At 38.2% G+C, this 13,067-nt stretch overlaps 1 protein-coding gene across 1 annotated transcript; it reads right to left on the bottom strand.

Moving 5' to 3' along the window:
• Positions 1-11,093: 11,093 nt before the first annotated feature.
• Positions 11,094-12,848, bottom strand: LOC135231357 (olfactory receptor 6C2-like). The gene has a single exon (XM_064285226.1). The coding sequence runs from the start codon at positions 12,089-12,091 to the stop codon at positions 11,219-11,221; it is 873 nt and encodes a 290-aa protein (XP_064141296.1). The 5' UTR covers positions 12,092-12,848; the 3' UTR covers positions 11,094-11,218.
• Between the last annotated feature and the right edge of the window lie 219 nt (positions 12,849-13,067).

The raw sequence follows: 13,067 nt of genomic DNA, 5'->3' as shown, positions 1-13,067 counted from the left end.
AAATTTTAAAAAAATATGCACAGTAGAACAGACAACAATTCAGCACTTTCTATATGTACAATTCAGTGACATTGATTATATTCTTCAAGTTGTACAACCATTCTCACCCTGCTTTGCCAAATTGTTGCTCCCCGATTAATATAAACTCACTGCCCCCTAAGCTTCCTATCTATCTTTTGAAGTTACTGTTGTCAATTCAATCCCATATACATTGTTCTTAAAAGAGCACAACTCTCAGGGCAGACATTCTTTACTAATTAAGCTAAACAATTGTTTGGTTTAAAGAAGACTTCGGGAGTGTCTGATGCTGGGTTCTAAAGAGGAGCAAAATCAGGGAAGTGTATGTATAAATATTTCTAGAGAAATTTATTTAAAGGAAATGGCTCATGCACTTGCGGAGGCTAGCAAGTTCCAAATCCATGGGTCAGGCGTCAGGGTGCAAGCTTCTCCTGACTCATGTTGTTGCAGGGGCTGACAAACCCCAAACTGGCAAGTCAGGCAGAATGCTGCTGGCTCATGGGGTTGTGGAAGCTGGAAAATCCCAAAATCTATAAGTCAGGAGGCAGGCTGCTGGTTCATGTCCCAGGAACCAAAAGAGCCAAAGGTCAAAGAATGATGAGTCAGATGCAGGATCAAGAGAAGGGGAGCTTTACCAGAACATCCATATATACTGAATGGAGGCCACACCCTCAAATAAACTCCCTTTTCAACTGATCGGCTGTTCACATAAGATCACAATATGGAGGATAATTACATAATATCTGCCAAACCATGGAGAACCATGGCCTAGCCAAGCTGACACATAACCTTAAACATCAGAGTCTACCCATTGTCAAATTGGCACCTATACATATCTCCTTAAATCATACACAATCTCTAAAAAGAAAATTATAGTCATTCTTTTGTCTAACATGACACAATTAACTTGTGTAAAATTGGAAACCCACTAGCCGTGTTTACATCTTACATATCTTATATTAAGTAATTGAATAAGGGTGGGAAGAAAACACAGATATTTTATATATACATAGATATATCCCCCATGTGTCTGTGAGTTTGTCGCACTGCGCGGGTAAGTGTTGCTGTGATGCTGGAAGCTGTGGCACTGGTATTCAAATACCAGCAGGGTCACCCATGGCAGACAGGTTTCAGATGAGCTTCCAGACTTAGACAGACTAGGAAATAGGACCTGGCAGTCTACTGCTGAAAAGAATTAGCCAGTGAAAACCTTATGAATAGCTGCATAACATTGTCTGATATGGTGTCAGAAGATGAGCCCCTTAGGTTGGAAGGCACTCAAAAGATGACCGAGGAACAGCTGCCTCCTCAAAGTAGAGTTAACCTTAATGATGTGGATGGAGTCAAACTTTCAGGACATTCATTTGCTGTTGTGGCAAAACTCAAAACGAGAGGAAACAGCTGCAAACATCCATTAATAATCAGAATGTGGAATGCAGAAGTATGAATCTAGGAAAATTGGAAGTTGTCAAAACTGAAATGGAATGCACCAACATTGATATCCTAGGCATTAGTGAGCTGAAATGGACTGGTATTGGCCATTTTGAATCAGACAGTCATATGGTCCGCTATGCCAGCAATGACAACTTGAAGAGGAATGGTGGTGCATTCATTGTCAAAAAGAACATTTCAAGATCTATCCTAAAGTAGAACTCTGTCAATGATAGGACAGTATTCATATGCCTACAAGAACAACCAGTTAATACGACTGTTATTCAAATTTACACACCAACAACTAAAGCCAAAGATGCAAAAACTGAAGAGTTTTACCAACTTCTGCAGTCTGAAATTGATCGAATGTGCAGTGAGGATGCATTGGTAATTACTGCTGATTAAAATGTGAAAGCTGGAAACAGAAGAAGGATCAACATTTGGCAAATACCACCTTGGTGACAGAAATGATGCTGGAAATCACATGATAGAATTTTGCAAGACCAATGACTTCTTCATGCAAATACCTTTTTTCACCAATGTAAATGGCGACTATACACATGGATTTTGCCAGACAGAAAACACAGGAATCAAATCAACTACATCTGTGGAAAAAGATGATGGAAAAGCATGATATTATCAGTCAGAATAAGGCCAGGGGCCAATTGCAGAACAGACCATCAATTGCTCAGATGGAAGTTCAGGTTGAAGCTGAAGAAAATTAGAACAAATCCCCAAGAGCCAAAGTATGACCTTGAGTGTATCCCGCCTGAATTTAGAGAGCATCTCAGGAACTGATTTGATGCATTGAACACTAATGACCGAAGACCAGACGAGTTGTGGAATAACATCAAGGACATCATACATGAGGAAAGCAAGAGGTCATTAAAAAGACAGGAAAGAAGGAAAAGATCAAAATGGATGTCAGAAGAGACACTGAAACTTGCTCTTGAACATCAAGTAGTTAAAGCAAAAGGAAGAAATGATAAATAAAAGAGCTGAAGAACAGAAAATTTCAAAGGATGGCTCAAGAAGACAAAGTAAAGTCTTATAATGACATGTGCAAAGACCTGGAGTTAGAAAACCAAAAGGGAAGAGCATGCTCGGCAATTCTCAAGCTGAAAGAACTGAAGAAAAAATTCTAGCCTTGAGTTGCAATTTTGAAGAATTCAATAGGGAAAATACGAGATGATGCAGGAAGTATCAAAAGAAGATGGAAGGAATACACGGAGTCACTATACCAAAAAGAATTGGTCGATGTTCAACCATTTGAGGTGGTAGTACCTGATCAGGAACTGATGGTACTGAAGGAAGAGGTCCAAGGTGCACTGAAGGCATTGGTGAAAAACGTGGCTCTAGGAATTGACAGAATAGCATTTGAGATGTTTCAGCAAATGGATGGAGTGCTGGGAGTGTTCACTCGTCTATGCCAAGAAATTTGCAAGACAACTACTTGACCGAATGTGAAGAGATTCACATCTATGCCTATTCCAAAGAAAGGTGATCCAACTGAAAATGTAAATTATTAAACAATATCACTAAGATCATAAAAAAATAATATCATAGACAAGTAAAATTTTGCTGAAGATCATCCAAAAGCAGCTGCAGCAGTACGTAGACAGGGAGCTGCCAGAAATTCAAGCCGGATTCAGAAGAGAATGTGGAACAAGGGACATCATCGATGATGTCAGATGGATCCTGGATGAAAGTAGAGAATACCAGAAAGACGTTTACTTCCGTTTTCTTGACTATGCAAAGCCATTCGACTGTGTGGATCATAAGAAATTGGGGATAACATTGAGAAAAATGGGAATTCCAGAACACTTAATTGTGCTCATGAGGAACCTGTATATAGATCAAGAGGAAGCCATTTGAACAGAACAAGGGGATACTGTGTGGTTTAAAGTAAGAAAGGTGTGCATTAAGATTGTATCCCTTCACCGTACCTATTCAATTTGCATGCTGAGCAAATAATCTGAGAAGCTGGACTATAGGAAGAAAAATGGGCCATCAGGTTTGCCAAAAGATTCATTAGCAACCTGCGTTATGTAGATGACACAACCTTGCTTGCTGAAAGTGAAGAATACTTGAAGCACTTATGGTTGAAGATCAAAGACCAGAACCTTCAGTATGGATTACACCTCAACATATGGAAACAAAAATCCTCACAACTGGGCCAATAAGGAACATCATGAAAAACTGAGGAATGATTGAAGTTGTCAAGGATTTCATTTTACTTAGCACCACAATCAACACCCATGGAAGCAGCAGTCAAGAAATCAAACGACGCATTGCACTGGGCAAATGTGCTGCAAAAGACCTCTTTAAAGTGTTAAAAAGCAAAGATATCACCTTGACGACTAAGGTGCACCTGACCCAAGCCATGGTGTTTCCTATCACCTCATATGCCTGTGAACTTTGGACAATGAATAAGGAAGTCTAAAGAAGAATTGACACCTTTGAGCCATGGTGTTGTTGAAAAATAATATTGTATATACCATGGACTGCCAGAACGAATCTGTCTCGGAAGAAGTACAGCCAGAATGCTCCTTAGAAGCAAGGATGGTGAGACTATGTCTCACATACTTTGTACATGTTATCATGAGGGATCGGTCCCTGGAGAAGGACATCATGCTTGGTAAAGTAGAGTGTCTGTGAAAAAGAGGACTCCCCTCACGGAGATGGATTGACACAGTGCCTACAACAATGGGCTCAAGCATAACAATGATTGTGAGGATGGTGTAGTACCAAGCAGTGGTTCATTCTGTTGTACATAGAGTCTCAATGAGTCATAAATGACTGGACAACACATAACAACAACTATACATATATACATTTTTATATATATATACTCACACATAGACACACACACACATATGCACACATACACTTAAAACAAGGAGGAAATACTCAGAACAATTATAGACTGCATTTCTGCAACTGGTTACGTGGTCATTGCTGGTATTCAGAACTACCTTCTTCCAAAGCCCATTCCGTATACCCTTTGCCCTCAGCAAGCACCTCAGCTGGTTGTGCTTCTTTGCCTGACTGGGTGGCCCAAACCTCCATTCCTGAAGGATGTGGGTCGTTAGTAGTCATGTTGGAATTAGTTTGCTGTAGTTTTCCATTGACTTTAATCCCAGGGCATTGTACTACTAAGAGATGCCTTAAGGGATCTCCTGTATTCCAGACATACTCTTCTTTACCTCCATTGTGTAATACCAATCTGATTTCCCCTGAATGTTAGTACCAATCACACCAGCCAATACAGTAACTCCCTTATTTGTCTGTGGATCCAGAGGCATGAGGAGCCCAAAGTGGCCAGGTGTCATCCTTAACCTCCAGTTCAATGCAGTCAGTGTTGTATCTCCTGGTGGGAGCATTCCTCCCTTTGGAACTAAGACTTCTAGACCCACAGAGCATAGGGTCTCAAGGACAAGAGGCAAAAACTATGTGAGTGGGTCACTAGGGGTAATAGTGATTAGTTACATTAATCAATTACTTTCATTGCTGTGCGACCGTCACCCTTAATGAATAAGAATTTTTCAAAACCACAAGCGGAAACTCTGGGCTCCATAAGTAATGAGCCCTTTTCCCCTTCAGTCCTGCCCCCCTATACATTTGCTTGATTTTATGTAAACGAGGTCATACAATATTTGTCCTTTTTTGATTGACTTATTTCCCTCAGCATAATGTCTTCAAGCTCCTTCCCTGCTATAGCATATATATATAAATATATATATATACCACATTTTGTCCATACATTGGTTGTTTCCACCTTTTGACTCTTGTGGAAATTGCTCTAATGATCACTGGTGTACATATATCTGTTCCTGTCACTGCTTTAAAGTCCCGTGGGTATATTCCTAACAGTGGAATTGCTGGGTCGTATAGTAGTTCTACTTTTAGTTTTTTGAAGAACAGTTTCTGAAAACGCCTTTTACTACAGGTTTCCTGGCCACACATATACTCTGCTTTATTTTTGTTTATTTATTTCTTTAGGCCTGAAAATGTCTGAACCTTACTTTTATATTTTTAAAGATATTTTTCTTGGCTACAAAATTCTACATGAACAAATCCAGCATTTAAAAATGTTATCCTATTCTGATTTTCATAGTTTTAGTCAAGCCAAGGAATGTAGACAACTGTTTATGGAAATATTGCTGACAAAGTCCACAGATAAATGTGATAGTAGATGAAGTGGTTGATGGGGATAAAAGAGGGAGTTTTAGAATGGAATATATTATATGCATGTTTGTAAAGGAATGGGAACAACCCATTAGAGAGGTAAGGAAAGATGGGGAGGATTACAGGAACATTGTCTTTGTGACCTGTTGTGGGGTGTGTTACATGGTGGAGGGAAGGAATGGTCTTAGATCCAAAACCAAACTAAACCAGTTGCCATACAGTTGATAGGAGCATAGACAGTTCATCTAATATATCAAAGAACGACTTTGAACTGCTTAGTTATGGGCACAAAAATTTGACTGCCTGGAAGCTACTAAAGAGGCCAGCCTTGGCGGTTTGCCTAGAGCAGATTGACTAGGTAGTAGGAAAAAACATCTTTTCAAATGGAAAATTAGTATGATAGTTTTGATCATTTCTCAAAATTGCACTCTCGGCCTCCATGTAGACTCATTTCTTAAAATCCACCATTCATATTCCTTGCTTCCTAGATCTGAGGCAGGTTGGCTCAGTTATCAGAGAAAATACTTTCAGTTGTTTTCTGCTTACCTGAAAAATACATGACAGGTCTTCTGTTGTATAATGCTTGTTATCGTCCTTTTGTTGGCACTTATATTTCAGTTTGAGCAAATTTATTCATCAGAATTCATCAGTAGTAAAAGACTGGAAAGTAGAGTACATGTGCACAAAAGCCATATGGATGGGTAGAGGCGATGGTGGGCATTTGTGGAAATTCTCTTTTGATTGTTTGTATCTAGAAGGGTGAATGGTATATTTGATGGGTAAATAAAAGGAAGCAGGATCTTCCAGGCTGATGAGATCGCATTACAAACACCTAGTTTCATGTGGCAGAAAAGAAAGTATGGATAAGTATCATAAGAAGATGGTGGAATGTAAATTTTAGGCCAGGTTACTAAAGCCCTGAAATGGTATGTTAAGGAACTTTGACTTTAATCTATCCTCACTGGACAGCCATTGAAGAGGTCTGGAAAGAAAAAAAAAAATCCTCAGAGTCGTTTCTGGAGGATTATGCAAGGATTATGAATCATGGATTTAAGAAATAAAAGCCTGTAGGGAGGCAGAGAGACCAACTTGAAGAAATGATCAAAAAGTAAATACTAATTTCCATTCGAAGAGCTGTTTTTCCATATAACCCAGTCAACTTGCTTTAGGCAAACTGCCAACACTTGTGTTTTTCATATCTTCTAGGCAATCAGCTTCCTCAGAATAAAGACACAGTTATCTGTTTCTGCCACGAGTGGTATATTCCTCGTCATCTACACTCAAACTCTGTGAGTCATTTAGACTCTGTTTTTTCTTATTAATCTGCTATTATGTGTAATTAACAATTTCTAATTTTTATATGTATGATGAACATTTTGATTTGAAGTAAGGATTTATGTGTTTGCTTGATCCATTTCTTTCTCAAGAATGTCTATGCTTGCTTTTTCACATTCATAAAACTTTTCCAGGTGTAACTGAAATTCTGTCTCCTCAAAGAACCTGTCAGATTATGAAGCAGTATGACATTCTGGTTATAGGAATGGATTCTGGATCCAGATTGCGTGGGTTCAGATATTAGCCTTCCCAATTATCGGCTGCATGACCTTGATAATGTGCCTCAGTTCCCTTATTTGTAACATGGGAGTGATAATCATAGCATATCATTATAACTATTAATAATAGTATATAGGTGAAGATAATGATAGTATTATTTAATTAATAAGATTTTAATTGATTCTGTTATTATCCTGGTTGTTACTTAGCATAGTGCCTTGCACCAAATAAATAATATAAGTGCTATAATTGTTTCTCTTGACCTCAGGGATCTCTCTTCTATATTGAAAGCACTCATGAACTGTGCCCCATGTTGGGCACTTTAATATGTTGCCTTGCAAAATTTCCTGTATTGTTAACTTTTCATGGTGTGCGTCTTATATATTAAATTGTTCTCCTGGGGCAGATTTACTTCTTTGCATTTTCCATACTACCTAACAAAATACCAGACATACTTGCCATAGAAATTTATAAAATGAAACACAAAACATAATTTGAATGTCGGAGAATTTCTAGGGTTCTTTCTATCTCTGGGAAAATGATGCTGATGACTCAGCTAGACATACATTATCTTTTGTGCAGGTTTTTAATTATCCAGAGAAACAAAGATTATGTCTCTTTTCAGAGCAGCAGTTTTGGGATCAATTGTGCTGACAAACAATGCATTCCCTGGGGGTCCTGATTCTGGAGAGATTAATATTGCCTTTGTTGACACCTTTTAAGAACAAAAGTTAAATAGATGTCTGAAAATCAGTCCCAGAAGACTGCTAAAGTGGCAATGTGAACATCAAACACAGGTCATCAGCAGGCTAAGGAGAAGAGCAGAAGAAATGGAACAACAGGGATGAATGGCATCATTGTATTGAATGTACTACAAAAGTGATCTCCAAGCTTTCTTTCAAATCTATCACTCAAATATCCATGTATTTAATCAGCATGATAAAATCATTGTCATTTAATTTGAGGATGCCATCTCTTTTGATTTGCCAAAGAAGGCCATAATTGAAGAAGCATTCTAATGCCTGAGGGAAGGAGTGAACTTGAGAGCTCCTGCTCGCATTCTCAGCATCCTCTTTTCTCTTCTGAGAGCGAAATATAAGTTCTGCAAGATCCGAAATCTTGTCCCATCTGTTTAGTGTTATATTCAGGTGCTAAAACTAAACGCTGGCACGTTGCAATCACTCAGTAAATATTTCTTGAATAAATAATGATGACAAGACTTGAATGGAAGCAAGGGAAATACGTTAAGGATGTCTTTTACCTTCTCACTTCCTCTTTCACCTTGTACCTGAGGGCTCTTCATGCCCCCTCTTATTTCCTTAATCATTCAGATAGCAATCCCAGGTGTGCTGTGAGTTCTGTGACAGACACCAAACTGGATTATATCTAATTAAAAGGGAGAAGGCGTTTTCATAAGAATTTCTGCAGAAAATGTTATGGAGTACAATGAGGAAATGACTTATAAATATTAAAAGCATACAAAATCTTATATTATTGACCTTTCTGAGACCTCTTATAAAAGGAATGCAGGTCATGCAATGAAATCTGATTGTACAATGACAACTAGTATAGAGGTGATGAATAGGCATCTCTTCTTCAAGCAGGAATTCCATAATATTTTCTACATCTAAGGTATTTCCCCTCGTTGAGAAATTTCCCCAACCTACACATACCATTAAGTGACATAAAGTTCTTAGTCTTTTTTTGATCAACCTGGGCAAAGCCATGATTTTTTTTTTTGAGGTAATTTTTAGGAATCACATTTGTACCCGAGAGTGACCTCAGTTATTTTATGTGCTTCTTCCAACTCCAGTCTGAGGCTTCAAAACATACCACAGTGCCGTCCTCTTATGTTCCCTCTTAGAGAGGAGAATGGATGAAGGAGAGAGAGCTCTCCAGAAAAGAAGCTCGATGTTTATCTTTCATGAATCTAGTGCATTTTAAAATATTGGTTCTATCTAGCTGTACTAAGGTCCAGCCAGGTAAGAGGAGATGGCTAATCTCTTTTTGAATCTCAAAAATGTGCTTAACTTTGCCCATCATCATCCAAAGCTTTTACAAACTGGACACAACCAGCTATTTTGAGGAAGGAGATATATGGATATAGACTCTGCTTGCTAATGCGTTACGACTCAGGCAAATTGATCAACCCAATTACTAATACGTGCATCTTATAGATGCATGCTCAATTAATTATCAAAAAAGAAATTAGCCATTTAGTGGAATTTTGTTGGCTTTTAAATGGTATTAAATGAGAAAAAGAGGAAGGCTTTGGATAATAAATCTCTTTTTTTTCCAGAAGTGTTTTGAAATGTTCAGAACATATGCACATTCTATGGACATGACTTCATATGAATATTTGGAAACGTTATGAAGCTATAAAGTATATCGGAGAAACTAGATGATATTCATAAAATGTAAGAACATTTGTATATGAATGGCAAAGTATAAATGTATATTTTCACCCAGATACAACTTGGATAAATGCTTTCATCATCTTATAGAAAGAATGAACAGCTTCTAGGTCCAAGTTGGAAATCCTGGTGGTGTAGTGTTTAAGTGCTACAGCTGGTAACCAAACAGTTGGCAGTTCAAATCCACCAAGCATTCCTTGGAAACTCTATGGGGCAGTTCTACTCTGTCCTATAGGGTCGCATTGAGTCAGAATCGACTCGATGGCACTGGGTTAGGTTTTTTGTGGTTTGGTTAGGTCCAAGTTAATCTTAATTACTGTCCTCCCATACATTTTCTCTCCCCCAACTATAGGTCCATTCAATTTTTTCACACTATGCTTGGATTTGATGTCTAGAAGTCAGCTTATGCTAACCAACCGAATGCCCATCAAATGCCCAAATTATTAATTATAGCTATTGTTTTTTTCTAACCTTCTCAATTCTTGATATTTCAATTTGTTACATGTACTGAGATAGTGGATGCCTGGACAGTTGCAGATATCACTCAACTGAAAGCTAATTATCTTGCCCCTAAATTCAAGGCTTGTTCGCCTTGAATCAAGCCGGTAACACTATGAATGTCAATGTCAGTAGAAGACATCCAGCACTTGAAAGTCTGGCTGTTTTTCTTCTCTACTTATATCACATGTCAGGATGAACTCTTTGTTGTTAGTTACCACTTAGTAGATTCTGTTCATGGTGATCCCATGTATTCAGAGTAGAACTACTCTATAGGGTTTTCAAGGCTGCTACCTTTTGGAACCAGATATCCAGGTTTGTATTCTGAGGTGCCCTTGGGTGAGTTCAAACCACCAACCTTGCAGCTAATAGTTTAATACTTAACTGTTTGCACCATTCAGGGGTTCCACAAGATAAACTAAACCCAAATAATGTCCCAAAAGTGAGTAACTTAATTTAAAAGAAAGAAGAATCTATCTCCATTGTCTTTGTGATTTTCCCATTAAGCCTTTTTACTTAATCCTAAAAATGAACTAGGAAATAATGCAGGAATATCCTGAAACTTTTACATTGAAAAGGAGAGCTCTGGAGTGCCCAATTTTGTTTCATACCATGGTTTAAGCTGCACTAAAGAATTTCCAGTTACTCTTAAAAAAACTGGAGCCTGAACATTGAATATTCCCCAAAAGTGAGAAATGTTCTCTGGCCTTTTAGAATCCACATCATGAGTACTTCATATGGCCAGAAGCAGATTTTATTAAATTGCATTTCCTTTTTATATCACTGAGAATTTTCAGAATCCAGCCTGAGATAAACGCATTAATTGTTAAATGCATAAATTTATTATTCTTAATAAAGTAAGATTAAAAGAAGGTGAACTAAGTAGCTTGATTTTTTTCTTTTTTCTGATCGTAATAGAAAAATATTTGAGGGGAAAGTCTAGCTTGATGACTGTACAGAATAGGAAGAAACAATGTGTGTGGTAATGTCATGAAAGATGATTATGGGTTATTCAGATTTAAGCTCCGCCACAAAGCATTAATCGTCTCTTACTTCTTTGTGAGAAATGCAATTTTTTTAACAGTGTCTTTGAAGGCTTCTTTGACTTGTTTGTTTCAAAGTGTATAAATGAATGGGTTAAGCAAAGGGGCAACAGAAGTGGCTAGCATTGACACCATCTTATTAAGGGCCACTCCTTCCTTTGCTGAAGGCTTGATGTAGATGAAGATGCAGCTGCCATAGGTCATGGAAACCACAATCATGTGAGAAGAACATGTAGAAAAGGCCTTTTTTCTTTGTTGGGCAGAAGGGAATTTTAGAATGGTCTTGACAATGTATGTGTATGAAAGAACCACACCAATTAGGGTAATAATTAGTGTTACCACGGCAAAACCCAAAGCAATTTCTTCTATAAGCATTGTGTCTGAGCAGGATATCTGTAAAACAGGATACGTATCACAGCCAAAACTATCAATGAGATTTGAGTCACAGAATTCCAGCTGGAGACCCATACTAAAAGGTAGGAGGATGATCAACAGGCCAGCAAACCAGGAGCAGAGAACAAGGGTAGTGCAGACCTTACTGTTCATGATGGTTGTGTAATGCAGGGGCTTACAGATGGCCACATAGTGATCATAGGACATGGCAGCAAGGAGAAAAAATTCGGTGGCTCCAAAGAGGACAACAAAAAACATCTGTGTGGCACAAGCAGTATAGGTAATTGTTTTGACTCCAGTTGTCAGGGTGTACAGAAATCTGGGCACACAGACAGTGGTGAATGACACTTCCAAGAAAGAGAAATTTCGGAGGAAAAAATACATGGGAGTCTTAAGGTGAGAATCTAAAAGTGTGAGGGTGATAATTGTCAGGTTCCCAGCTACACTCAAAATGTAGGTGAGAAATAAAAACATTAAAAGCAGAATCTGTAGAATTGGGTCATCTGTCAACCCCAGCAGGATGAATGTAGTTATGGCGGTATGATTTCTCATCACTACCTGTGTCAGGTCAAGAGCGATTGGCTCTGAAGAGAGAAGGGCTGTAAGAAGGAAGCTAGCGTGGAACCTGAATGAAAGATGTAAGCAGTATTATTGTAGTGCATTTTACATTTGGATAATGGAAGTTTACTGGAAATATTTAAATATGAATCTTAGGTTTATAATTCCCTGATTAGAAACACTCTTTATAAAGCTGGCAACTAAAACAAAAAACAAGTCACTCATCACGTACCTTGTTTCATATGCTATTTCTCAATATTATTGCCTTGTGGTACAGCTATTAAAACAAACAAAAAAAAAAAACACAACTCATAGCACAGCTATTAGCACCCCCTATTTTACAGATTATTATATATATTTTTTAACATTTTTGTTTTGTTTTGTTTCCAGTCACCTTTTTCTTTGCTTTTCCCACCTTACTGAACTGCTCACTTTTTATAACAGGGTAGGATTTGTCCAGTAGTATTTTATGCTGGTCTCTGATTATATTTAACATAAGCAAAATATCTTCAAAGGGTTAGATCATGTCTTTGTACTTTAAATTATCTCAGATTAGGAAGAAAAATAGTTTAAAATACAAGGTTATATCTTTGTTTTGTCTTTCCTGTATTTAATCAAACGAAAGCATTTCTAACCCAGTAGAGTGGTTGCTTGTTGTGGCTGTTGTTAGGTGCCATTGAGTTGGTTCCAATTCATAGCGACCCTACGTCAACAGGATGAAACACTGCTCCGTCCTCACAATCTGGTCCTGCGCTATCCTCACAATCGTTGTTTTGCTTGAGCCCATTTTTGCAGCCACTGTGTCAACCCATCTAATTGAGGGTCTTCTTCTTTTTTGCTGACCCTGTACTTTACCAAACACGTTCTCCTTCTCCAGGGATTGGTCCCTCCTGATAACATGGTTGCATAGGCGGAGGGTTTCCTGAAGAGATGTGAGGAGCCTTTTTGCTGGAATATGCCTGGTTTGTGC

This window comes from Loxodonta africana, chromosome 4 (genome assembly GCF_030014295.1).
Source record: "Loxodonta africana isolate mLoxAfr1 chromosome 4, mLoxAfr1.hap2, whole genome shotgun sequence".
Classification (NCBI taxonomy): Eukaryota; Metazoa; Chordata; class Mammalia; order Proboscidea; family Elephantidae; genus Loxodonta; species Loxodonta africana.
Note: the sequence above shows the minus strand (reverse complement) of the source record. Positions and strands in the feature narration are given on the sequence as shown.